This window comes from Mastigoproctus giganteus, chromosome 13, assembly GCF_048544385.1.
Source record: "Mastigoproctus giganteus isolate SK-2022 chromosome 13, ASM4854438v1, whole genome shotgun sequence".
NCBI lineage: Eukaryota > Metazoa > Arthropoda > Arachnida > Uropygi > Thelyphonidae > Mastigoproctus > Mastigoproctus giganteus.
In genome coordinates this window covers 153,287,664-153,312,100 of record NC_143587.1, presented here as the reverse complement: position 1 = coordinate 153,312,100, position 24,437 = coordinate 153,287,664, and the positions used below count along the sequence as shown (strand labels likewise).

At 37.5% G+C, this 24,437-nt stretch overlaps 1 protein-coding gene across 1 annotated transcript in view; it reads left to right on the top strand.

Moving 5' to 3' along the window:
- Kpc1 (Kip1 ubiquitination-promoting complex subunit 1) overlaps positions 1 to 24,437 on the top strand; it is a 534,039-nt gene that overhangs the window by 266,088 nt on the left and 243,514 nt on the right. The window contains exons 15-16 of the mRNA XM_090388154.1: positions 3,871 to 3,932; positions 15,006 to 15,077. Of these exons, the coding sequence (XP_090244280.1) occupies positions 3,871 to 3,932; positions 15,006 to 15,077 (134 nt within the window). The remainder of the gene's footprint in view (positions 1 to 3,870; positions 3,933 to 15,005; positions 15,078 to 24,437) is intronic.

Sequence of the window (24,437 nt, the reverse complement as noted above, 5' to 3'; positions counted from 1 at the left end):
TTCGTATCGTCTGCAAACTTGGACATTAAGCTTGATATACCATCATCAATATCATTTATAAATACAGAAAACAATAAAGGACCCAATACTGAACCCTGAGGGACTCCACTAATAACATTGGTCCACGATGAGCAGTGTCCATTGATTACCACTCTCTGTCTTCTCCCCCTCAACCACCCCTTTATCCATAGCAGCAATTTGCCTCCAATGCCACACTGCTCCAATTTGTGCAGCAGTCTTCCATGTGCAACAGTATCAAAAGCCTTTCTAAGATCCAAGTATATAATATCAAGGTTATTCCCTGCATCCAGTTCTTTTGTGACTGCATCATAGTATCCAATCAAATTGGTCAGGCAAGACTTCCCCTTAACAAAACCATGCTGTGTCCGAGCTATAACTGAAGTTTTGTCTAGATGATCCTGCAGTGCTTCTTTAACCAGTGCCTCCATTAATTTTCCTGGAACAGAAGTTAAACTCAGAGATCTGTAATTACTTGTGTCAGCCTTTGATTCTCCTTTGTGAATTGGGGTCACATTTGCACATCTCCAGTCTATGGGTACCTCCCCTGAGTCCAAGGAAGCTCTTATAATTATGGCCAACAGTTTGCTTACTTCCTTTGCTGCGTCCTTTAATATAACTGGATAGATCCCATCCACCCCAGGTGCCTTTCTTGTGTTTATCTTCAACAATTTCTTCTCCACTTTACTCTCAGTTATTACAAGATTATCTAGCTTACTGCCAGAGTTGAATACACCTCTGGCATTCCCCTCACTGAATAACTCCTTGTGTGTGAATGTGGATGCAAAATATTTGTTTACTTGTCTTATTCTGAGCAAGAAGAAGAATCTCATCAGCATTGAGCATGCTCAAACCATTCAAGGCTTTATACACTTCAATCAGATCACCTCACAGGTGAGTAGTCTCCAGACACTTTAATCTGCAAAAATTAAGCTTTCTTCATAAGAGCAACACCGTTCCATTCACTAATATCTTGTTGCCCTTCTCTGTACTTGTTCCAACAGCTCTACATCCTTCTTAAAATGAGTCCTCCAGACCTGTATACAGTACTCTACGTGGTCTTACCATTGTCTTATACAAGGGGTAATCACCTCGTTATCCCTACTAGAAAAATTCCTGTATATCATTGACGAGACACCATGAGCTACTCTTGCAGACCACCTGCATTGCTCAGAAAACATCATATCTGCCTGCACAATTACCCCCAGGTCCTTTTCATTCTCTACCACTGTCACTGTAGTACCATAGAATTGATACGTTACTCTGTGGTTACCGTTTCCCATATGTAGTACTTTACATTTGTCAATGTTAAACTTCATTTTCCACCTCTCAGCCCATCTGTTCAACTTTTCTAGATCCTGTTGCAGCAGCATACTGTCATTAGTGTCATTAACAACCCTGCCAACCTTCGTATCATCTGCAAAGTTGGACATTAAGCCTAATATACCATCATCAATATCATTTATAAATACAGAAAACAACAATGGACCCAAAACTGAACCCTGAGGGACTCCACTAATAACATTAGTCCATGAAGAGCAGTGTCCATTGATTACCATTTTCTGTCTTCTCCCACTCAACCAACCCTTTATCCATAGCAGCAATTTGCCACCGTTGCCACGCTGCTCCAATTTGTGCAGCAGTCTTCCATGTGCAACAGTATCAAAAGCCTTTGTAAGATCCAAATGCAGTGGATTCCAGTTAATGGGCCACCAGTTAATCGGGGCAGCTGTTTATTTGGGACAAATCTTAAAAAACAGAACCCAATCGAGAAAATAGCCAGGGTTTACTTCGCTTAATTGGGACAACATGCCGTTCAATTGGGGCATGAGACCGCAGCACTGGAGATTACCCTACGATTGTCTCTGACTGTACCACGTGGTTCAGTCGGATTTCTGGAGGTCACAATCCCAAAACAATTAGCAGTCAACTGTCTATTAGACTTTTCTGTTAGTGCAATCTGTCATAAATGGATAGTAAACTAGATCTTATTGAATTTATGATAATACTGACAGCTGGAATTCTGTGGGTTATTATGGCGAAACGAAATTTTTATTTCAATCATATAAAAAAATTGATTTTCTGAATCTTCTCTTCATTCCTATTTTTTAAGCTTAACTTGTTACTCCGTTCTCACTTGCTCATATCGTGTTACTTGCAGTTTGTGTGTTCCGTGTTCTTTGTTATTGATTGCGTAACTTTTTACTGTTTTAAATTTTAACCCCCACCCACACATGTCAGTGAATAGAAATGTCTACTAGTTAGTATGTACATATTACAGTATGTATTATTTATTCCAATTATTAGGTATCGTTTAATTTTTTAATTGGTAAGGTAATAAAGGTTAAATTTGTGCCTAATATATCTTTATTTTTATAGCCTGTGGATAATATTCCTCCTATTTTCGCTAATTAGAATCACTGTTTAATAGAATTAAAATTCAATTCACAAACGTGATCACACTGACCGATGCTCACTATGGTGAGTCCATCGTAACATGATTTGATTGTACAGTGAACCAATTGTAAAGCGGGGGTCCATTGTATTTTAAACTATTTACGTGAAAGTTCGGATAATTGGGGCAGCCGCTTAATCAGGTCAAAATTCACTAGTCCCGATGTGTACCAAATAACCGGAATCGACTGTATATGATATCAGAGTTATTCCCTGCATCCAGTTCCTTTGTGACCACATCATAGTATCTAGGTCAAATTGGTCAGACAATTAACAAAACCATGCTGTGTCCGAGCTATAACTGAAGTCTTGTCTAGATGATCCTGCAGTGCTTCTTTAACCAGTGCCTCCATTAATTTCCCTGAAACAGAAGTTAAGCTAACAGGTCTGTAATTACTTGTGATGCCCTTTGATCTTCCTTTGTGAATTGTGGTCACATTTGCACATCTCCAGTCTATGGGTACCTCCCCTGAGTCCAAGGAAGCTCTTACAATTATGGCCAACAGTTTGCTTACTTCCTTTGCTGCGTCCTTTAATATAACTGGATAGATCCCATCCACCCCAGGTGCCTTTCTTGTGTTTATCTTCAACAATTTCTTCTCCACTTTACTCTCAGTTATTACAAGATTATCTAGCTTACTGCCAGAGTTGAATACACCTCTGGCATTCCCCTTACTGAATAACTCCTCGTGTGTGAATGTCGATGCAAAATATTCGTTTAGTTACCTGAGCAGGATCATCAACAGTTGAACCATCGATATCAAGTTATGGTTAAATAGGTTTTGGAATATTGTATTAGATTACAGCCATTAAGTGGCTGATAACAATGAGTGCATCAACTGTAATAATATTTCATAGTTTTATTACTTTTATTGCTTTATTTTAAAACGAAGAAACATAAAAAAAGCCTAAGTATGTAATTGAAAGTTATAGGAAAGAGCTTTGTTGTTTACATTGCTCTCCTTCATTACTTTTAATTAAAATTAAACTTAAGTGAACTACCTGTGTGTGACGGTGAGATGAAAGAATAGTATAATAAACAGAAAATAGGTTGTTTCATGATGAACCTCAAATTCTTCAAATTACAAAGATGCAGTCAAAAAGGAACTGTAGTATGAGTATATAAAAAAATAATAATAAAAAAATGATTTCCATTCCTGATTAATTGATACTTGTGTATAATTAATTATTGTTATACTCTCTTTTTTATAAACTGAATAGTTCCATTGAAAAAGAATGAAAGTGAATGAATTTTAATTGTAATCAGCCTTATCTGCATATTTATTAAAAACAGATTTTATAATATAATCTGCATTTTAGGGAAAGAAAAATTTGTTTTAAAATTTTTCTTTCCCTAAACATTCATTCAATTAATGCCTGAAATCTTTATTATTTTAGAGGTCGAAGCCATTCAGTTGGAAATTTTAGTTCAGCTTTTTAAGACAGCAGACTCAGAACAGGTAAGCATATAATTTTCTAACTCATCTTGAAAGATTATTTATATATGCTTACCAGATATTGTTTTGGATATATATATTATCACATAAAATAGTATTGCACACCTGGGTGTTCCTGTAGTGTAAATATTTTAAGTAATCATTGTAGACTTTTATCTGCCATTTTAATCACCTTATCACCTCAATGTATTTGGAGAGGCCCAAATTAACATCCATTTGAGGCTGAAGAGATTCTTAAAAGCCTTCAATTGAGGTGATAGTTAGGGTGATCTGAGTTTTAGAGAGTAAAATTTTTCTTTGTGAGTTATTCCAGGTTTTTCAACCCATCTACCTGAAAACTGGCATGTGCACAACAATATGTACAGACATAATGCTTGACAAAGCACATGAAGTGGCACACTGTGACCTTTTAAGTCAGTACACTGAAAATTTCCAAACAACAAATACAAGTTCTTTTTATACTCCAGTATACCTATCTAAGTCAAGGAGTTTACAATTAATTATTTTGACAAGATTAGTCATTGTCATATTTAGCAGGTATGGAATCAAATGTGATGAACTCAAATGTGTGTTTTACTACACTCCCATCGTAATCACTTGGCTCTATCACATGTTGATTTAGAGTAATCTTTCTCTGAAACCTATATTATCTTTTATTTATATGTTTATCTGTTATATCAGAGCAATGTTTTGTTTTTAATCAAATTTATTATGTCTTTGTAACAGTGTAGAGACTTTTCTATTCTGTTTTTCTGGAGGGATAGTGGGCTCAATTCCCATCATTGATAACTTAAAGAACAACCTCAAACAAAAATGTGCATGAATGCTCTTGTCTCAAAACTTTAATAGACAAATGGTATACTGAAATACCAATTGCAATACCTACTAATAAACAAAGAAATGCCAACTAGACTGAGCTCTGACTGGATTGCTGTTGACCAGCATATAGACACAAAAGCCACTCTTTATATAGCCTACAATCAGGTAACAGATTTCAGTTGTGACCTCACTGTGTAAGCTGTATGGTCACCTCATCAGTGAAAAGCTAAGAATGACTGAAAGACCTGAAGTAAAGACAGTTAAACAACTCCTTTTTTGTAACTAGTGGACACAAGCATTTGATTTTTGGCTTAATAGTGGCTTTTGCGTTTATATGCTGGTCAGTAGTAATCCAGTCATAGCCCAATCTGCTGATGTTCCTTTGCTTATTAGCAAGTCTCATATTTCAATATACTATTTGTCTCTGCAAGGTTTGAGAACACAGCACATACGTGCATTTCTGGGTTTGATTTTTGTTTTTGTTATAATTAGGCTTATTTTGTTTTAGTTTTTTTTTTTTTTTTTTTTTATGAAACCCCAAACACAAGATGTATTAGAACCTATAGTACTTAATACCGTACATGAGTTGGAGGTTGAGAAGATGAAAGAAGATATTTGTTGACATTAGATTCGAACTTCTGTAAATCTTCAGGAAATATGTATGAAGGAAGGTTTATCCAGAAAACAGCAGTTGAATGAATAAATGAGGAAGATGAAAATTGGTTCTGTGAGTTTGAAATTGGACAATAAATGAAATTGGACATTGGCTGGTAGTGGCACGTGTTCGGACCATTTTGAAAGAGAGAGCAGGAATTATAGAAGCAAATTCAGAACAATGCCCATGGAAGTATCTGTAGAAAAGGCATGCAGCAGAAACAGAACATCTACAGAGTGGAGAGACTGTTAGAGAGATGAGTTAATTAATTTAATTGCCCACTTCTGAATGGAATCTCCACCTCAGATATAGGAACAATATTCCATGGTAGGGTGGATTTGCAATTTGTATAGAGTGAACAGCTAATTGGAAGAAAAATAATGCTGAGAGTGAAAGAGAAAAACAAGTTTTTTAGATGCAGAGGAAGCAATATTTGTAGTGTGCTTGTGCCAAGAGAGTATAGAAGTCAGAATAATCCCCAAAAGGGATAAACTATTTTCCTAGAAATCAGAGTGTCACCAAAGATAAGCATAGGAGCAGTAGAATCCTTTTTGTGAGATATAAGACAGGACTGAGTTTTAGAAGGATTGAAATCAATTAAGTTGTCTTTGCTCCACTGGCAAATTACATGGAGATCAACATTTAATAAATTGGTAGCAGATATTTGAGAAGTTGAAGCTGATTGAACAGGGTGAGCTTTCTCAAACTGGAAAGCGGAAGGCAATGTGCTATCATCAGCAAAACTATGGATAGGATTTCCGGTCAATCGAAGAAGGTCATTAATATACAAAAGGAAAAGAGTGGGAGAAGGAACTGAACCTTGGAGGACACCAGCATTAGTAGAGAAGTTAGAAGACAGAGAGATCTACCATCACCCTCAGTGAGCGATCAGAGAGAAAACTGGATAACCAATTAAAAAAAGCAGTTGGCAAACCATAAGATGGAAGCTTGTTTAGAAAACCTTTATCCCAAATATGATCAAGCCTTTGAGATGTCAAGAGCAACTGCTTGTGTCTCACCGAACTTTTCCATTGAATTTGTCCATAAATGGGTAACATTAGCCAGAATACCACCAGTGGATTGACACTGACAGAATACTGGGGCATCAGTGATCAGACGGAAGGTTTCTAGATAGTTTAGGAGTTGGCGGTTAATTAATTTCTCCATTACTTTAGAAAGAGTAGAAGTGATTGCAATGGGACAATAATTGGATGGAAGTGATTTGTCATCCATTTTAGGAACTGGCTGGATATGAGCAACTTTTCCAAGCAGAAGGAAAAACATCTTTGGAATTAGAAAGTGAAAAAAGGCAGCAAAGAACAGGAGCACAGGTTTTGAGAACAGTTGGAAAGAAATACCATCAGGTTCTGGAGCTTTCTTAGCATCAAGATTCGTCACAATCCTTCTGACATCCCTTTGATGGAAGACCACAGGAGGCATTGAATGGAGCGTGTTGGGAATGGTGGGAGGTGTTTTATCAAAATCATATGAGTTGGAAACAAAATCGGATGCTAGCAAGTCAGCTTTTTCCTTGGCTGAAGTGACAAAAGAATTATCTGGTTTCGACAGAGGTGGGAGCAGAAATGAGCGCAAAAGTTGCAGCTAATAGCTTTGGCGAGAGATCAGAATGCTCAGCTACCATTAGGGCAAGAAGCAACTTTTCTACTCTTAGCCTGTTCAAACTCTAGTTTGGACTGATTAATAACTGCTTTACAATTGTTGTGAGCTTTGGTGTAGGCAGAAAATGAAACTGAAGAATTAGAAACAAGTCAATTACGATATGCAACATTCTTCTCTTGAACAGCCTTAGCACATTTATTGGAAAACCAAGGTTTAGATAAAGGACGAGATTTTAAAGTGGAGTGTGGGATAAAGGATTCCATTCCTGCAAGAATAATTTCACTGACATGATCTGAGCAAACGTTGACATCACAAGTTTTGAAACAGTAATCTGACCAAGAAAAAGAAGAAATCTCAGAGGTCATCCCATTTTGCATTCTTGTAATGCCAAACAACATGGGATTGGAAATAGCCATGAGACAATCACCAAGTTGTGATCTGAGGTACCTAAAGGACCACTCACTTCGATCATGTACTTAGAAGGGTTGTTTGTGAGAAAAAGATCAAGGGTGTTGGCTGTATGGTTAGAATTGTCTGTTATTCTGGTAGGTAAATGAACAATCTGTGCAAGGTCATTAGTAATTGCAAAAGCCTCAGCATTTCGACCAACTGAGTGTGTGTGACTAGAAAACAGAAGCCAGCTGGAGATGTGAAAATTAAAATCTCAAGGAAAATTACCTCACTGTTAGGTAAGTTGGACTGGAGAAAGTCAAGTTGCAAAGAGGGGAAGTCAAAGAGTTCCACGCAATTAGTGGAGTTGGGAGAATGGTAGAGACAATGGATGAATTTGACAGAATGAGGTGGAGAGATTTTAAGTCAGAGAAGATTCCAAATTATCAAGTCTCTTGCAGGGAATATCGGAACAGACATATGCACAAGTACCACCTTTGAGGCAAAACGAATCATACAGCGAATAATTTGGGCAACTGAGATGAGCAGTGGTTGAATTGGCCAATAACTGAGATTCTGTCAGAAAAAGTAAATGAGGTTTGGCAGAGTGTAAGTGGAAATGGACATCATTGAGATTAGAACTGAGACCACATATGTTTGTGAAATGAATTAGAAAGTGTTTGGGAGTTTTAGAGCTTTTCACAGATAAGTTTGCTCAATTAGTTTGAGAATTCATGGTGTATTCAATAGTAAGAAAAAGTGTGGGGGGGGGGATCATTCTGTATAAAGTAATGAAATTTTTTTTAGATATGGCATACACATGATAAGAATACACCCAGATCCTTAACATAGCATGGCCTTGACAATGCTCCCTGCATACACACTAATTGGACTTCCTCCAGTCACTATCTGGCAGATTAGAGGTAGCCAGGTTATACACTAGCTGATCCGGAAGCCTTCTAGAGAGTTGCCAATAGGTTCGGTCTGGTGTACTAACTAGCGGTCAGCCTGTGAAAACTGTTTTAGAACTGTACCCTTGAAATGTAAGGAAGGTTGAATCTCGCCATGGTGTTCATCATAACATCAAAAGACATCATTCATACTGCATAATGGAACGCATTAGCATTAGTAGAGGCATACGATGCAAGAAAGCAAGCTTATGCCAAATCAGCCAAAAAAAAAAAAAAAATAGAAACCCGCTCCCATTTCATCCCTTCCGTTCATTCCAAATACCTGTCCAGCTCAGCCTTAAATTTATTTAGGCTATCAACTTCCTTAACAAAAATATGGAAGTCTGTTCCACCAATCAACTACCCACTGGCTAAAGGCAAACTTCCACACATTCATCTATCCCCAACTGTCTTCCCTCAATTTGAATTTATGCCCTCTCAGGTATGTAAAGCCTAGTAGCTTCCAAGATGAATTCTTTGAATCCCTCCCATTTTGAATTTGCTGTTGATAACATCATTAGTTGGTCCCATTGTACAAATTAAATACTGTCTCAGACCGCCGTAGTCGCCTTTACGAAAGCAAAAACCCTTCCCTTTAACCCTCATGGTAGTTACCTCTTTGAGTAAATCCGACTTCAGCACACTGTGATCACTGCCACCTAGTGGTTCCTTTATTTGCAGATTCTTAATGCATGAAGAATCACTACTTATAATCAGATCAAGAGTGTTACTCCCTCTAGTTGCCTCCTGAACATGCTGATGTAGAAAACAATCATCCAATAAATCCACAAAAACCTTGCTAGTGTGTGAGCGACCAATCCACAAGTTCCAGTCACTATCCGGGAAATTAAAATCCCCTATTATAAGACTCTCTCTCTGATTTATTGGCCCAATCTATTTCCCTATAGAGTTTTTTTATTATACTCATCAGAATCATTAGGCCTATAACACACTCCTACTCTCAATTTTGATCTCCCAGTTCTTATGTCACACCAAACTGACTTGACACTGCACTGTCCAGCAATGTCAACTGGCTTCACATCCTTTGATTTTATGTTTCTTAACTAATAGCATAACCCCTCCTCCCTTCTTGTCCTGTCTATCCTAACTGTACACATTGTACTCCCCCAAATTCCAGTTCTTCATTCCTTATATCTGTGTGAGACCATGTCTCTGATATTCCAACAATATTTGCCTTTGATGTTTTGACCAACACCTCAAATTCATCAAATTTATTTACCAAACTCCTAGCATTGGTGTATACACAAGTATACATGCACCTGTTCCTATTCTTAATACCCTAACACAACCCAAGTGTTTACTTGTACCACAATGACACTCACCAGTCTCTGAAATTCCCTGCACCTTGTTTTCCAGGCTGCTGCTCATTCTAGTAGAAGCATTGCAAGAATCACTTTCACCTCTGCCAGCCACTAATGTTAATCTATTAGTATGTGTATTCCCCCAAGCTAGCAGTTTTTCGACCCAACTGACACTACTCGATAGCATCAGCAAATATTCTTGCACCGTTTCTATTTAAGTGTATCCCATCCCTGTAGAACAGGGGTGGCCAACCTATGGCGCATGTGCCAAACGTGGCGCTTTGGAAGATTACAAGTGGTGCATTTCATCATAAAATTTCTCAAATTCCCAAAGCCATATTGCCGATTCTTTGGTTCTATTTGATTTCATTTCAGGTCCTTCCGCATATGGCTTAAGACACTCACCACCTTCTTTTCACTTACACACACATAAATGTGTCAATTCCCTCAATTCAGCAAAAGAAATAAATTAAATAGTCTCCAAAAAAATGCATTTCTGAATTTTGACCGTAAGTGATCTATGGCTATGAAAATATATCGAGCACCTAGTCCTCCATTCTTTTGTACGGCCATTACCTCCGGCGCCCAACTCTATGCACAAGTGGGAAAATAAATGCAATACATGACTTTTTCAGGGGACCGAGAATATACAAATAGATCCTTTGTCGGAAGTCTTTCAAGTTAAAAGGAAACAATGAAATGATAAATTTGAGGTATTTTTTCATCTACAGTTCGTCGAAATTTTTCGACGGTTTACAATTGATATTCTGTGTGATACGACGTACATACTTGTGATCTGTTTGTTCTTTTTCAACATTTAGACTTCTAGAGTTTTGTACTTTTCTGGTTTTTTTTTTTTTTTTTTTTTTATTCCTTCTATCCACCTCAGTGCAAAAGAAAATGAGCAAACGAAAAGCAGAGAGTGATATTAAATGTGAATTTAATGAACAGTGGGAAAATGAGTTGTTATTTATAGCAAGTTCATCAGAAAAACTGTTTTGCATTGTTTGTGAAAGTACTCTTTCACATAATAAAAGACACGATCTTAATAGACACTATAAATCATAGCATCAGACTAACATAGAAGGAAAAATGAAGCTCATTCTTGGGTCTGAGCTACGAAAAGAATATGTGACTAAGTAAAAGGAAGAAATCAGAAGAAGACAAAATATATTTGCTAAAGTAAGTTGTGAAGACTTGGCGATGATAGAAGCGTCCTATGAAGTTGCTTTAGTATTGGCGAAAAAAAAGAAACCTTTTTCTGACGGAGAAGAAATTGTTAAGCCTTGTCTCCAAATATTTGCACACTATCTTGGTAATAAAGGTATTGAAAGGAAAGCAGACGAAATTGCTATATCAAGGCAGACAGTTACGAGACATATTGAGGAACTCTCTCAGGATGTATCTCAGCAACTGGAAGATCTTGTCCATTCTTTGCTTTCTTTTCTCTAGCTTTGGATGAATCAACAGAGATATGTGGTGTAGCCCAGTTAAGCATTTTTATAAGAGGAATTGATGATAATTTTAATGTCTTGGAAGAACTTGCCAGTCTGGAGTCATTGCATGGTAAAACAAGAGGATCAGACATATTTGAAAAAGTAAAATCATGCCTAGAAAATCTAAAATTAGATTATAGTAAACTCATCAGTGTGTGTACTGATGGAGCACCGTCAATGATGGGTAAACTCAATGGCACTACAACTTTGCTTGAAAATTTTTTAAATCGTCCTGTACTAAAATATCACTGCATTATACACCAAGAGGCACTGTGTGGAAAAACTTTAAATATGCAGCATGTTATGTTACCAGTTGTGAAATTTGTGAATAAAATTAGAGCAAGAGCATTAAACAAACGAGAATTCAGAGAATATTGTGAGTTGTTAGATTTGGAATATGGTGAACTTTTCCTTCATTGTGAGGTGCGCTGGCTTTCTGGAGGACAGGTTCTGAATAGATTTTGTAAATTGAAAAATGCTGTTTATAATTTTTTTAGAACAGGAAAATGAACTACCTGATGAAAGAACCTTATTATTAGATAACAACTGGCTATTTGATTTGGCATTTTTAGTTGATGTTACTAGTCATCTCAATGATCTAAATTTGAAACTACAAGGCATGAATAAATTATTTCCTAGCTTAGTAAATAGCATCAATTCATTTAAAATGAAATTAAAACTGTTCATCTCTCAGTTAGAAAATCAGGATTTAAGTTAATTTCCACACTTGAAAGAGCAGAATGAATGTGCTGTGGATGATAGCAATTGGACCAAATATCTTGAAAAAATCAAGTTATTGCAAGTGTCATTTGAAAGTTGTTTTCATGATTTGGCTAAAGAAGAAAACTACATGCTCGCATTTATAAACCCATTTTTACTTAGTGAACAAAACATGATTGAGATGCCTAGTAATATACAAATGGAACTTATTGATTTAAAAACAAATTCATTATTAAAAATGAAATTTGATGAGCTTTTTTCAGATCAAAATGCTTCTGACATGATTAATTTCTGGCGTTCATTACCCTGTGAACATTTCCCAGAACTAGGAAAATTTGCAAAAAATTATATATGTCATTTTGGAACGACATACAGATGTGAACAAGCATTTTCATCCATGAAATTGATCAAAAGCAAAACAAGGTCGCGAATGACTGATTCAAATTTGAAAAATTCTCTGCTGCTCTCAGTAACAAATTTAACACCAAACATTGAAAGACTGGCGAAATCCAAACAGGCTCAAAAGTCTCATTAATGGTAAGTAATGTTTATGTGCTGTAATAGAAATTGCTTTACATACAATAATTAAATAATTTAAAAATGTTAATTATGTTCATAAACATACTTTTATTAAAAAGGTTATTAAGGATATGCCTGGACTCCTTCTAGCGAGCAGAGAGAACAGACGACTCCAAGTTCCAACCTGATCTCACTCTCGGTGCTCCATCTCGCTCAGAGCTCTCTCTCATCACATCCAACAACTGTGGTACAGAGCTATCTTCACCAAACGAGACTCTCCGGCAGCTGTAGCACCATCAGCGGGTTCCACAACAGCGGTTGCCCTCTCGTCCAAGAGATCATCTCTCACTATTGTAGATTGGTGCTCCAATAAACATGTGTCTTTTGAACTGGCATACATTATTTAATTTAGTTGTGTGTTTGAGTTATTCTTTTTCCTCCCCTAAGCGAAGCAGATCCTACCCATATCCCTATTTTCCAACCCCAACCATGAACGTAAGAAGGTAGAAAAGGTGCTTGAGTTTGTATGGTGCATCTGAACTCGTATGTGAAAAAAATTGATGCATGGTGTGTAAAAGGTTGGCCACCACTGCTGTAGAAGCAGTCTCTCCTGTTAACAATCTGCTGTTAGTCAGCAGCACACTATTATCACTGCCACCTAGTGGTTCCTTTATCTTTAGATTCTTAATGCATGAAGAATCACTGCTGATAATGAGATCAGGAGTATTACTCCCTCTGTTTCCCTCTTGAACATGCTGCTGCTGTAGAAAACAATCATCCAATAAATCCAGAAAAAGCCTTGATGGTGTGCGAGTGACTATCCAAGAAATCCTAGTCAATATATGGGATGTTAAAATCCTTCATTATAAGACAATCTGATTTACTGACCCATTGTAATTCTCTGTACAGTTATTCATTATACTCATCAGAGTCGTTAGGCCTATGACACACTCAATTTTCCTTTCCCAGTGCTTATGTCACACCAAACTGACTCAATTTTGCACTGTCCACCCAAGTTTTTGGATGAACTAGTCAAACATTTGGAGTGACCGGATGGGTAAAATGGAAAGGTTATTATTTTATTTTTTATTTATTATTATTTTTTTTTTTGCTGATGCTCTATTTATCTTGCTTTCTTGCATCATATGCCTCAACTAATGCTAATACTAAATTGCAAAAATTATGTAACTTACAAATTAAAATCTTGAATTCCAATTACATTTACAACAGGAACACTGAGAGACTACTATTTTGCTTTTTTTGCTACCATTTAACAAGTGAAAACTCTGTATAGTAGTCCTATCTTTGTAATCTTTCAGATTATCAGAGTGGTATTAGGGTAGAAGAGTTCAAATTGATAATATGCAATCAATAAACATAGGAAAAAGTTATCAACGTGCTCTTTACTTACCTTCTTTGGATATGGCAAGCATGGAGATTTCCATTGGGACAACTGCTGCTTTGTTATACCTGTAAACTGTTTTATTGCTTTCAGTAACTTTTGACAAGGAATCTGGATCATGAATTAGTTTGTTAACAAATATAGCAAAGGTTCTTCATGTCCAGATATTATGATTTAATGCATTTGGTAACTTCTAAAAGGAAAAATTCAGTTTCTTCCACAAATCATGAATATCAGAACACCTGATTTGCTATTCATTTTCATGTGTTGATGTATACCTATTCATGCTGTTCATCAACACCTGTCATGATGATTTAATCTCAAACTCTTTCAATATTGTTATCCATTCTGCTTGTTAGTGCTCACCTGAAACCCAGCTGAATATTTTTATGCTTTTGGCAAAACATTTCTGAAGTCTGTAATACATCATATTTCTGAAGCTGTTTTACAAGATTTTTATAAGCTGACTTGACCAAACTTTTATGTTCTTTTCAAAAATGAAGCTATTTATGTAATGCAAGGCTTGTTCGCACGTGCACACACACGCACACGGAACAGTTTCCCACATGTAAGTGCAGTTGCATTGAAAGGAGAAGAGGCAAGTTAGCTGCCCAAGGCTTGGATATTGTAGAAGGGGCTTGGAATTGGAGTCCAGGTTGCCTACAGGGAAAGGCCAGCCACCCCAATTATGCTGTTTTCCCCACTGCCTGTGCTAGATCCTGATGACCAGTACAACATAGTATACAATAAGACAAACTAAGGCAACAATAAGGGCACTTGGTGAAAAACATTCTAGTAGCATTGGTGGCAGTGAGAATTTCCATAGTTGTATGGAAACAATGAAACTTCATTTTGACATTGCTTCTATCACCATCTAGTTAGAAAAATTCAGTCATTATCAGCAGCATTGTTTAAATCTGTTACTTTTGAGTAGCAATAATATGTAACATCGAGATAGCATTTTTAAACCATTACTTTTTGAGAAAGGTCAATACACCACAGTTTCAACTTATTTTATATACAGTTATAATATATAATTAGCATGCAAGAAACACCCAGTACTACTATTTAAGTTACAAAATTATGATAATGATAAGTATATTGTTGTTACCCAGAAAAAAATTATTAATCATCTTTAAAATTCAAAATAAAATAAAACAGTATTTTATTGTATTGCTTACAGGGGATATCCAGCAGGATGATATTTCTGACAAAATTTCGTGACTTCTTGAAAGAAAATTCTGGTAGCAGTAGGGTATGTGTAAATTTTTTTTTTTTTTTATTCTTGAAAGCCACTTTTTTATGTATAATAGCATTAGATAATTACCAATAAATACTTTATAATATGAGGTTAGATGACTCTTTATATTCTTATTAAATTTTCCCTATCTGCAGAGATAAGAAAAATTGAAGCATTATCTTTGTTTTTTTTAATATGCTTGAGCAGAATTATTAGCTTAATGAAGCTTAATTATTAGCTTAATTCGGCTTGACATATGAAATCTAATTCTTATCAGCAGTTATTTAAATCCTCCTTAACTGATATATTTGGTTTTAAACTGCCAAAATTATAGCACTGACACATCTATAAAATGTGTCAGTGCTATAATGCAATATCTGCAACGATGCAAGATTAAGTGATGAGAAGTGATTGCAATGTAATGCCCACTGATATTATTACAATAGTGAAGTTGGCAAATGAAATTTATTGGTGTAATTTCCATATTTCTGCATTATTTCCCCTTGTAAGCGTTGATACAATTAGTAACTTTCTCGTCTTTTGGAGCTTGCCTATTTGAAAACTTCTTATGGATAATATTTTTCCCTATAGCTTTCAGCATTTTGTAGACTAAATTTCACCTAAACCCACTGCCTTTCCACATATGATATTTTCCATGACCTTTTCTACCTTAGTAGTAGAAGGGATATCCAAAATTCCCTTAAATTTGAATGGGTTTCTTTTCTTCAGTTATGTCTTCAGCTCTTCATTTAGCAAATGATCAAAGTATTCACTCCACATTTTTAAAATAGCTTTTCTGTTTTAATCTTCTCATTCCAGATTACCTTATTTATGTTCTCTGTTTTTAACTAAACAGTGAACTCTTTGTGCTTATGAATATTGTGTTCCATATCTTTCCCAAAATTGTTGACCTAGGCAATATCCCAGCTGGCACGAGTTTAAACTGCTTTGTTCTATCTTAATGATAAAGTTTCAGCTTATAACATATCCAGTTTAGTGGATATGTTATAGGCTTGGTGGCACCTCATTCTCATTAATTTTCAGTGGCATACATATGGGGGTCATTCAATAAATTATCTACTTAAGGTACTTCCATAGTATTTCAGCGATTCATGATTTATCATGTTCCTACATATCTCAACTTGAATCATACTAATTTTGATCCCACTATGTTTTTAGGTTGTGCTGCTTTATAACAGAAAGAAGGAAGATGCCTGAATCAAATTATGGATTTGCTGAAATTGGAGCATTGTTCAGTCATCAAGTTTCTCACCAAAGAAGGAAATGGGCCAAGGGCCATTCATGAAAGGATGGTGGCTGTATATGGCAACAGTGCACCTTCAGAGTACCAGATTAAATTCTGGTAAAAACAATTCCAATTCATGTGGGGTAGAGTCCATCAAAGATGATCCACATACAGGAAGGTCCGGTCGGTCTAAATTGAGGGACCCATCAGGCTCTCAGCTGCCCACATCAACGCCAGAGCTTGCATTTGGTCATCACGCAACACAGCGGCAACCCCCAAGGCAGAATCCGCTGGTCCCACAGGAACTAGTAGTTGTTGGTGACTCTATTGTCAGGGAAACGGGTAACATGCTTTGTAAAAAGGATAGATGGAACAGGACCAGGGTATGTCTGCCAGGGGCAAAGGTTTATGACGTTGTAGAGCGGATATCATCTTTTAAGGGCACAAAAGGTGATATAGTTGTACACATTGGCACTAATGATATTAAGAGTAGGAGAGCGGCAGAATTACTTAACAAGTATAGGTCACTGTTGAACAAAAGCCGAGAATTAGGGTTGAATTTGAAAGTGTCTGCAATTCTGCCCAGACACGATAGGAGGGAGTATATGATAAGAGCCTTGTCGATCAATTCGGCCCTGGAAAGATTGTGCAAGGCTCAAGGGGTAGAATTTTTTTCAGCCTGGTCTGTACTTGTTAACAGGAGAGACTGCTTCTACAGGGATGGGATACACTTAAATAGAAAGGGTGCAAGAATATTTGCTGATGCTATCGAGGCAGTGTTAGGTGGGTCGGAAAACTTATAGCTTGGGGGGGGATACAAGGACTAATAGTTTAACAGTAGCCGTAGGCAGAGGTGAAGGTGATTCTTGCACAACTTCATTTAGAATAAGTAGCGACCTGGAGCGAGGGGTGTTGGGGGTTTCAGGGACGATGGCAGTCATCCTGAAATAGGTGGGTATATGGGATGTGTTAGGGTAACTATGAATAGGAACATGTATGCTTGCATGTATACCAATGCTAGAAGTATAGTAAATAAATTTGATGAATTTGAAGTGTTGGTCAAGACATCAAAGGCGGATATTGATGGGATAGCAGAGACGTCGTGTCACACAGATATAAGGAATGCAGAACTAGAATTTGGGGAATACAATGTGTACAGAAAGGATAGACAGGATAGAAAGGGAGGAGGTGTTATGCTGTTAATTAAGAAAAACATAAAATCAAAAGAAGTGCACCCAGTTGATATAGATGAACAGTGCACTGTTGAGTCAGTTTGGTGTGACATAAGCACTGCAAAAGCAAAAATAAGAGTAGGAGTGTGTTATAGGCCTAATGACTCGAATGAGTACAATGAACAATTATACAGAGAAATAGAGTGGGCCAGTAAATCAGAATGTCTTATAATGGGGGATTTTAACTTAAGCAGTGTAGGTGGCCAGGAAAGTCCATGGTGTCCTATAAAACAGTAGTCTGTAGAGATGGGAGGTCCATAATCCCCTTATAAGGGGTAGGGTTTCAGGCGCATCAGCAGCTTAGGCCATATTACAAAGGTATATTATATCGAGGGCGTTGGGATCGCAGAACAGTATGGATGGTGGATTTTTGGCTGCTGTAAAGGGATAAGTATTTTTTAATTTTTAACGTATTCTTCGTTATTTAACATGGTACATTATGTTTTATAGAGATATTATATAGGTTTAGTAGCGTTCGTTAGCTTCTTATTTTTAATTTAACCAATGATTTTTGGAAGTTACGAATCCCAGTGTTGGCCAATATTGCTGAACTAGCCGCCATATTGTAGTCGATAAGGAATAGCTTAACATATATATATCTCGAACTGATAGCAAAACTGATAGTATAAAGTAAAACTAGATAGTATAATACGAAGCACTGTATTTGTTAACTTAGTATAGTATTATCAATTAATCAAAAATATTATTAATCTTATTAAATTTCATTGTTAATTAAATTGTATTTAAATGGAAATCGTGACCCAGACTAGAGCTGCGAAGCGAAGATCACAGACTAGTGAGAGTGCTGTGGCTCGGGAGAGAAATGAAGGGGGTGATTCTCCAACACATCAGTCTCAAAAAATGTATGAAATGTGAAATGTTTGCCGACCTTTCTAAAACAGGACATGATCTAGCCAAGGAGGATGCCTTTGTGTGTAGTGTCAAGAAATTAGGCGTCAACTCAGGTTTTCTGATGGGTGTCTATGAGAGCTTGAGGTGTAGGGTAAGCACCCCAGAAGAAATTAATATGAGGGGCTGATCAGGCTCTCAGCTGCCCAGCTCAACGACAGAGCTCACGCTTGTGCACCAGGCAACACAGAGGCAATCTCCAAGGCAGAATGCGCTGGTCCCAAAGGAACTAGTTATTGTTGGTGACTCTATTGTCAGGGAGATGGGGAATATACTTTGTAAGAAGGATAGGTGGAACAAGACCAGGGTATGTCTGCCAGGGGCAAAAGTTGATGACGTTGGCACAAAAGGTGATATTGTTGTACACGTTGGAACTAATGACATCAAGAGTAAGAGATCTGCAGATTTACTCAACAAGTACAGGTCAATGGTGAAAAAAAGTCGTGAGTTAGGGTTGAATGTGAAAGTGTCTATTAGTGTCTTTCCAGTCTGCTGCCCATTCTATTAGAATGGGCAGCAGACTGGAAAGCAAGATAATGGAGATTTCCAGGACTGCTGGGAGTCATAGTGCAACAAGTAAATACATGGGATGTGTTAGGATGGCAAGGAGCAGAAACAGGTGCATGTATACTTGCATGAACACCAATGCTAGAAGTATAATTAATAAATTTGATGAGCTTGAAGTGCTAGTGAAGACATCAAAGGCAGATATTGTTGGGATATCAGAGACCTGTTGTCACACAGATATAGGCAGTGCAGAGTTGGAATTTGGGGAGTACAATGTGTATAGGAAGGATAGACAGGATAGGAAGGGAGGAGGGGTTATGCTGTTAGTTAAGAAACACATAAAATCTAAGGAAGTGCATCCAATTGATGTTGGTGGAGAATGCAGTGTTGAGTCTGTTAGGTGTGAAATAAGCACTGGGAAAGGAAAAATGAGAGTAGGTGCGTGTTATAGGCCTAATGAATCTGATGAGTATAATGAGCAATTGTGCAAAGAAATAGTGGGCCAGATCAGAATGTCTTATAATGGAAAATTTTAACTTTCCAGATATTGACTGGAACTTGTGGGTTGGTCACTCCCTCACTAGCAAGACTTTTGTGGATTTATTGGATGACTGTTTTCTATAGCAACATGTTTGAGAGGAGTAATACTCTTGATCTGATTATCAGTAGTAATTCTTCATGCATTAAGAATCTGCAGATAAAGGAACCACTGGACGACAGTGATCACAATTTATTGATGTGAGAATTATTTAAAGATGTAACTACCATCAAGGCTAAAAGGAAGGGCTTTTGTAAAGGTGACTACAGAGGTCTCAGACAGTTTTTAAATTCTGTACAGTGGAATCAACCGATGATGTTACCAACAGTGAATTCTAAATGGGAAACCTTCAGAGACTTAATTTTGGAGGCTACTAGGCTTTTCATTCCAACTTAGAAATACTGTTCAAGGTTTAGGCCTAAATGGATGTCAGATGAATTAATGAGGCTAGTGGCAGAGAAGAAGAATGTATGGGATACATAAGCCTATGTCAGGTATAAACTAGTCTGTAATCAATTCACAAAGGAGATTAGGCAGGCGAAGGCACATTATGAGAAATCTTGGGAAAGGCTGCAAAGAAAAACAGCAAGGAGTTCTTTACTTATGTATACTCTAGAAGGTAAGGGATGAATCAGATTGCACCACTTAACATAGATGGGTTGACTATTGATGATCATGCTCAGGTAGCTGATAAACTGAATGAGTATTTTGCATCTACATTCACAGATGAGGAGTTATTCATTGAGGGGAGTGCCAGAAGTTTATCAAATGATAACAGGGATCTTAAGTGATTTTGTAATAACTGAGAGCAAAGTGGAGGAGAAATTGTTGAACTTAAACATAAGGAAGGCACCTGGGGTGGATGGATCCATCGATATTGAATGAGAGAAACGAAGACTTTATTATACTTTACACCAGCCGGTATTCAAATAAATTCCAATCCTGCAACTAAAACACTTTATTTACAATAAAATAAAATAAAATACAAGCGTGTAAAATGAAATTAAATGAAATAAAATATAGTAGTCTAAAACTGATGTGATTTAATTTACAATAAAATACAAAAAATATAAAATATATATATAAAATATGATGATAAAAGCGATAAAAACAGTTCAAATACCGTAACAACTGTAGCTTTCGGAGATAGCGATCTCCTTTCTCAACAGCATATTTCTGCTGTGTGGCACATCCTTAAATAGCAGATCCACGACATTCGTCACATGGTTCCTCGGGAATATGGCCGGAATTTCCCATTTATACACCGGAACCGGAAATGGCTCAGGAGCGCTCTAGCTGAAACCGTTCATCTCGCCCAAGAACCACGGTTTCAAAGAGGGGATGTAAGTGTACACCCTTGTCTCTATTACTGGAATTGCTAGCTGCCCCAATATGTAAACTCTCAAGCCATTTACGGTCCCAGAACCGCTGTGCATGATCCTTGATGACAGCATCCTCCGGGGAGATTTGATGTTGTTTCTCCCAGAAATGTTCTGCCACGGCAGACTTCCCATAGTTTGTGGATTTTATTGCATTCATATGCTCCCCCAGACGGTCTTTCAGTCATCGCTCCGTCTCACCTACATAACACACAATCCGGGCATTTAATTTCATATACCACCCCACTGTTGGCTTCTTTCGTTATGGGGTCTTTGACACAAGATATCACTGTGTACAACCTCCGTCCCGGGAGTTGTACGCAGCGTATCTGGCACCCTGAATTATTCGTGCAATGTGGTCTGAAAGGCCCGGATAATAGGGAATGTATGCAGTGCTCACAGGGGCGAACAGCTCAGTACGGGTGGACTCCGCTCCTCTAATAATTCTGTCCAACACCCTCTGGGGGTAGCTGCATTTCTTGAGGTCTGCCGTGACACGAATATTTTCGTGTCACGGCAAACCTCAGTCTTCGGAGGTGCTACAGTGGGACCACACCCTATCTATGGGTAGTGTTGTCAAGGCTTTAGCCTTGACAACACTACCCTTGTGTTGGCTGGCTTGTGCCGAGGTATAATGAGTATATTGACCTCCGCACATGGGCTTTCTAAACACCTTGGTCTTGAGCCTACAATCATCCCTAATAACCAACACGTCAAGGAATGGTAGGGTTCCCTCTGCTTCCACCTCCGAAGTAAATTTAATAAAAGGGAGAAGCTATTAAGTACATCAAGTATCTGATCCTCCCTCCCCTTTTGTACAATGGTGAATGTGTCATCAACAAATCTTTTCCATTTATGCATGGGAAATTCCAAACCCTCAAAAATTCTAACTTCCAACTCTTCCATAGCTAAGTTAGCCACTATGGCACTAATGGGGGAACCCATGGCTGTGCCATGGACATGCTTATACATGACATCTTGGAAAACTATGGTGGTACTGGATAAACAGAACTCCACACCCTCACAAATATCATTAACACTAAGAGGAGACCTAGTACTTAACAAAACATCCTTTTCTAATGCTATTCTAACAAACCGGACTCCCAATTTAATAGGAATACAAGTGAACAATGATGTAACATCGAAAGAAATCATAATCTCGTCTTCTCGTATAGGCTGTCCTTTTATAAAATCCACAAACTCTTTGCTATTCTTGATAACAAAGTTGGAAAGTCCTACTATGGGTGCGATCAACTTGGCTAGAGCATACACCTTGATAGAGCATATGTGGGACTATTTACAAATGATACAATTGGCCTGAGTGGTACACCCACTTTATGTATCTTGGGGAGCCCATAGAATCTGGGTATGCTGCATCCAGCAGCATGTAATGACCAATATACCACCTTGGATATCCATCCTGACTTGTGCCAACACTGTGTAAGGTTATTCACTTGTCACTCCAAACTAACCAACGGATTTCTACGGACGACTTTGTACGTAGTCGTATCGTGCAATAATTCCAAAGCTTTATTAAAATATTGCTCCTTGTCTAAAATAACTGTGGCTCTACCCTTGTCCACGGGTAAGATTATGATTTCATCATCTTGTTTAAGTTCCCTCAAAGCCCTTTTTTGACTAGTACTAAGGTTGGAGGGGGGCTGACTTGGCCTGGCTCAGGATAGCCACAGTTCTAAAGCGTACTTCATCAGCCTGGATTGCTGGTAACTTATAAACGGCTCTCTCAATGCCCATGGCTATTTCCACGATGGAAGGTTTGTTGGGCATCAGAGCAAACTTGATACCCAAGCTTAAAACCCTCCTCCTGTTCCTTAGTTAGCCACTTTCTACTGAGATTACAAATGAAATTAGTATTAACATGGCCATGCGTAATCACTGTCTCCTCTAATAATCTATTAAATTTGCTGATTTGCTTCTGTTTATACACATCTGAAAACTTAGTTGTTTTCTCCAAGACTAATTTCACTACCAATTAATACATTCTAGAGCCAAACCAATTTGTCTTCTGGTAATCCTTAGATCATCATGTAGTTTGTGGATCCAGATACACAAAATCCTTTTTTGGAACCAGTTGGTAGCCCTAACTAAACGATCATCATCAAAAGGAATCTTTATGCGGAACAAATATGGAACTAGGCCATGTGCTTTATATCTGTACGCAAATCTTAAATGCTGTTTCTGTTTGGCCTCCGTCATGCTATATCTCTCAAATTTGCCGATGCGCCGCACTACGGAGTGACCATAGATATTAAGGATATCTCTAAATAGGCCTACAAGGCTGGGACAATTCATATTGAACAATTAGTCTTTACACCAGAAGGTATTCAAATAAACAAATTCCAATCCTGCAACTAAAACACTTTATTTACAATAAAATAAAATAAAATACAAGTGTGTAAAATGAAATTAAATGAAATAAAATAAAATATACAGTAGTCTAAAACTGATGTGATTTAATTTACAATAAAATATAAAATATATATATAAAAAAAATATAAAATATGATGATAAAAGCGATAAAAACAGTTAAAATACCGTAACAACTGTAGCTTTCAGAGATAGCAATCTCCTTTCTCAACAGCATATTTCTGCTGTGTGGCACATCCTTAAATAGCAGATCCATGGCACTCGTCACATGGTTCCTCGGGAATATGGCCGGAATTTCCCATTTATGCACCAGAACCGGAAATGGCTCGCGAGCGCTAGCTGAAACCGTTCATCTTGCCCAAGAACCACGGTTTCAAAGAGGGGATGTAAGTGTACACCCTTGTCTCTATTAATGGAATTGCTAGCTGCCCCAATACGTAAACTCTCAAGCCATTTACGGTCCCAGAACCCCTGTGCATGATCCGTGATGACAGCATCCTCCGGGGAGATTTGATGTTGTTTCTCATAGAAATGTTATGCAACGGCAGACCATTTCTGGGAGAAGCAACATCAAAAAGTGCTTTGAGGGAACTTAACCAAGATGATGAAATCATAGTCTTACCCGCAGACAAGGGTAGAGCCACAGTTATTTTAGACAAAAAGCAATATTTTAATAAAGCTTTGGAATTATTGAAAGATACCACTACGTACAAAGTCGTCCATAGAAATCCGTTGGTTAGTTTGGAGCAACAAGTGAATAACCTTATACACCGTTGGCACAAGTCAGGATGGATATCCAAGGTGGTATATTGGTCATTACATGCTGCTGGATGCTGCTTACCCAGATTCTACAGGCTCCCCAAAATACATAAAGTGGGTGTACCACTCAGGCCAATTGTATCATTTTTAAATAGTCCCACGTATGCTCTATCAAGGTACCTAGCCATGTTGATCGCACCCATAGTAGGACTTTCCAACTTTGTTATCAAGAATAGCAAAGAGTTTGTGGATTTTATAAAAGGACACACTATACGAGAAGACGAGATTGATTTCTTTCGATGTTACATCATTGTTCACTTGTATCCCTATTAAATTCGGAGTCCAGTGTGTTAGAATGGCATTAGAAAAGGATGTTTTGTTAAGTACTAGGTCTCCTCTTAGTGTTAATGATATTTG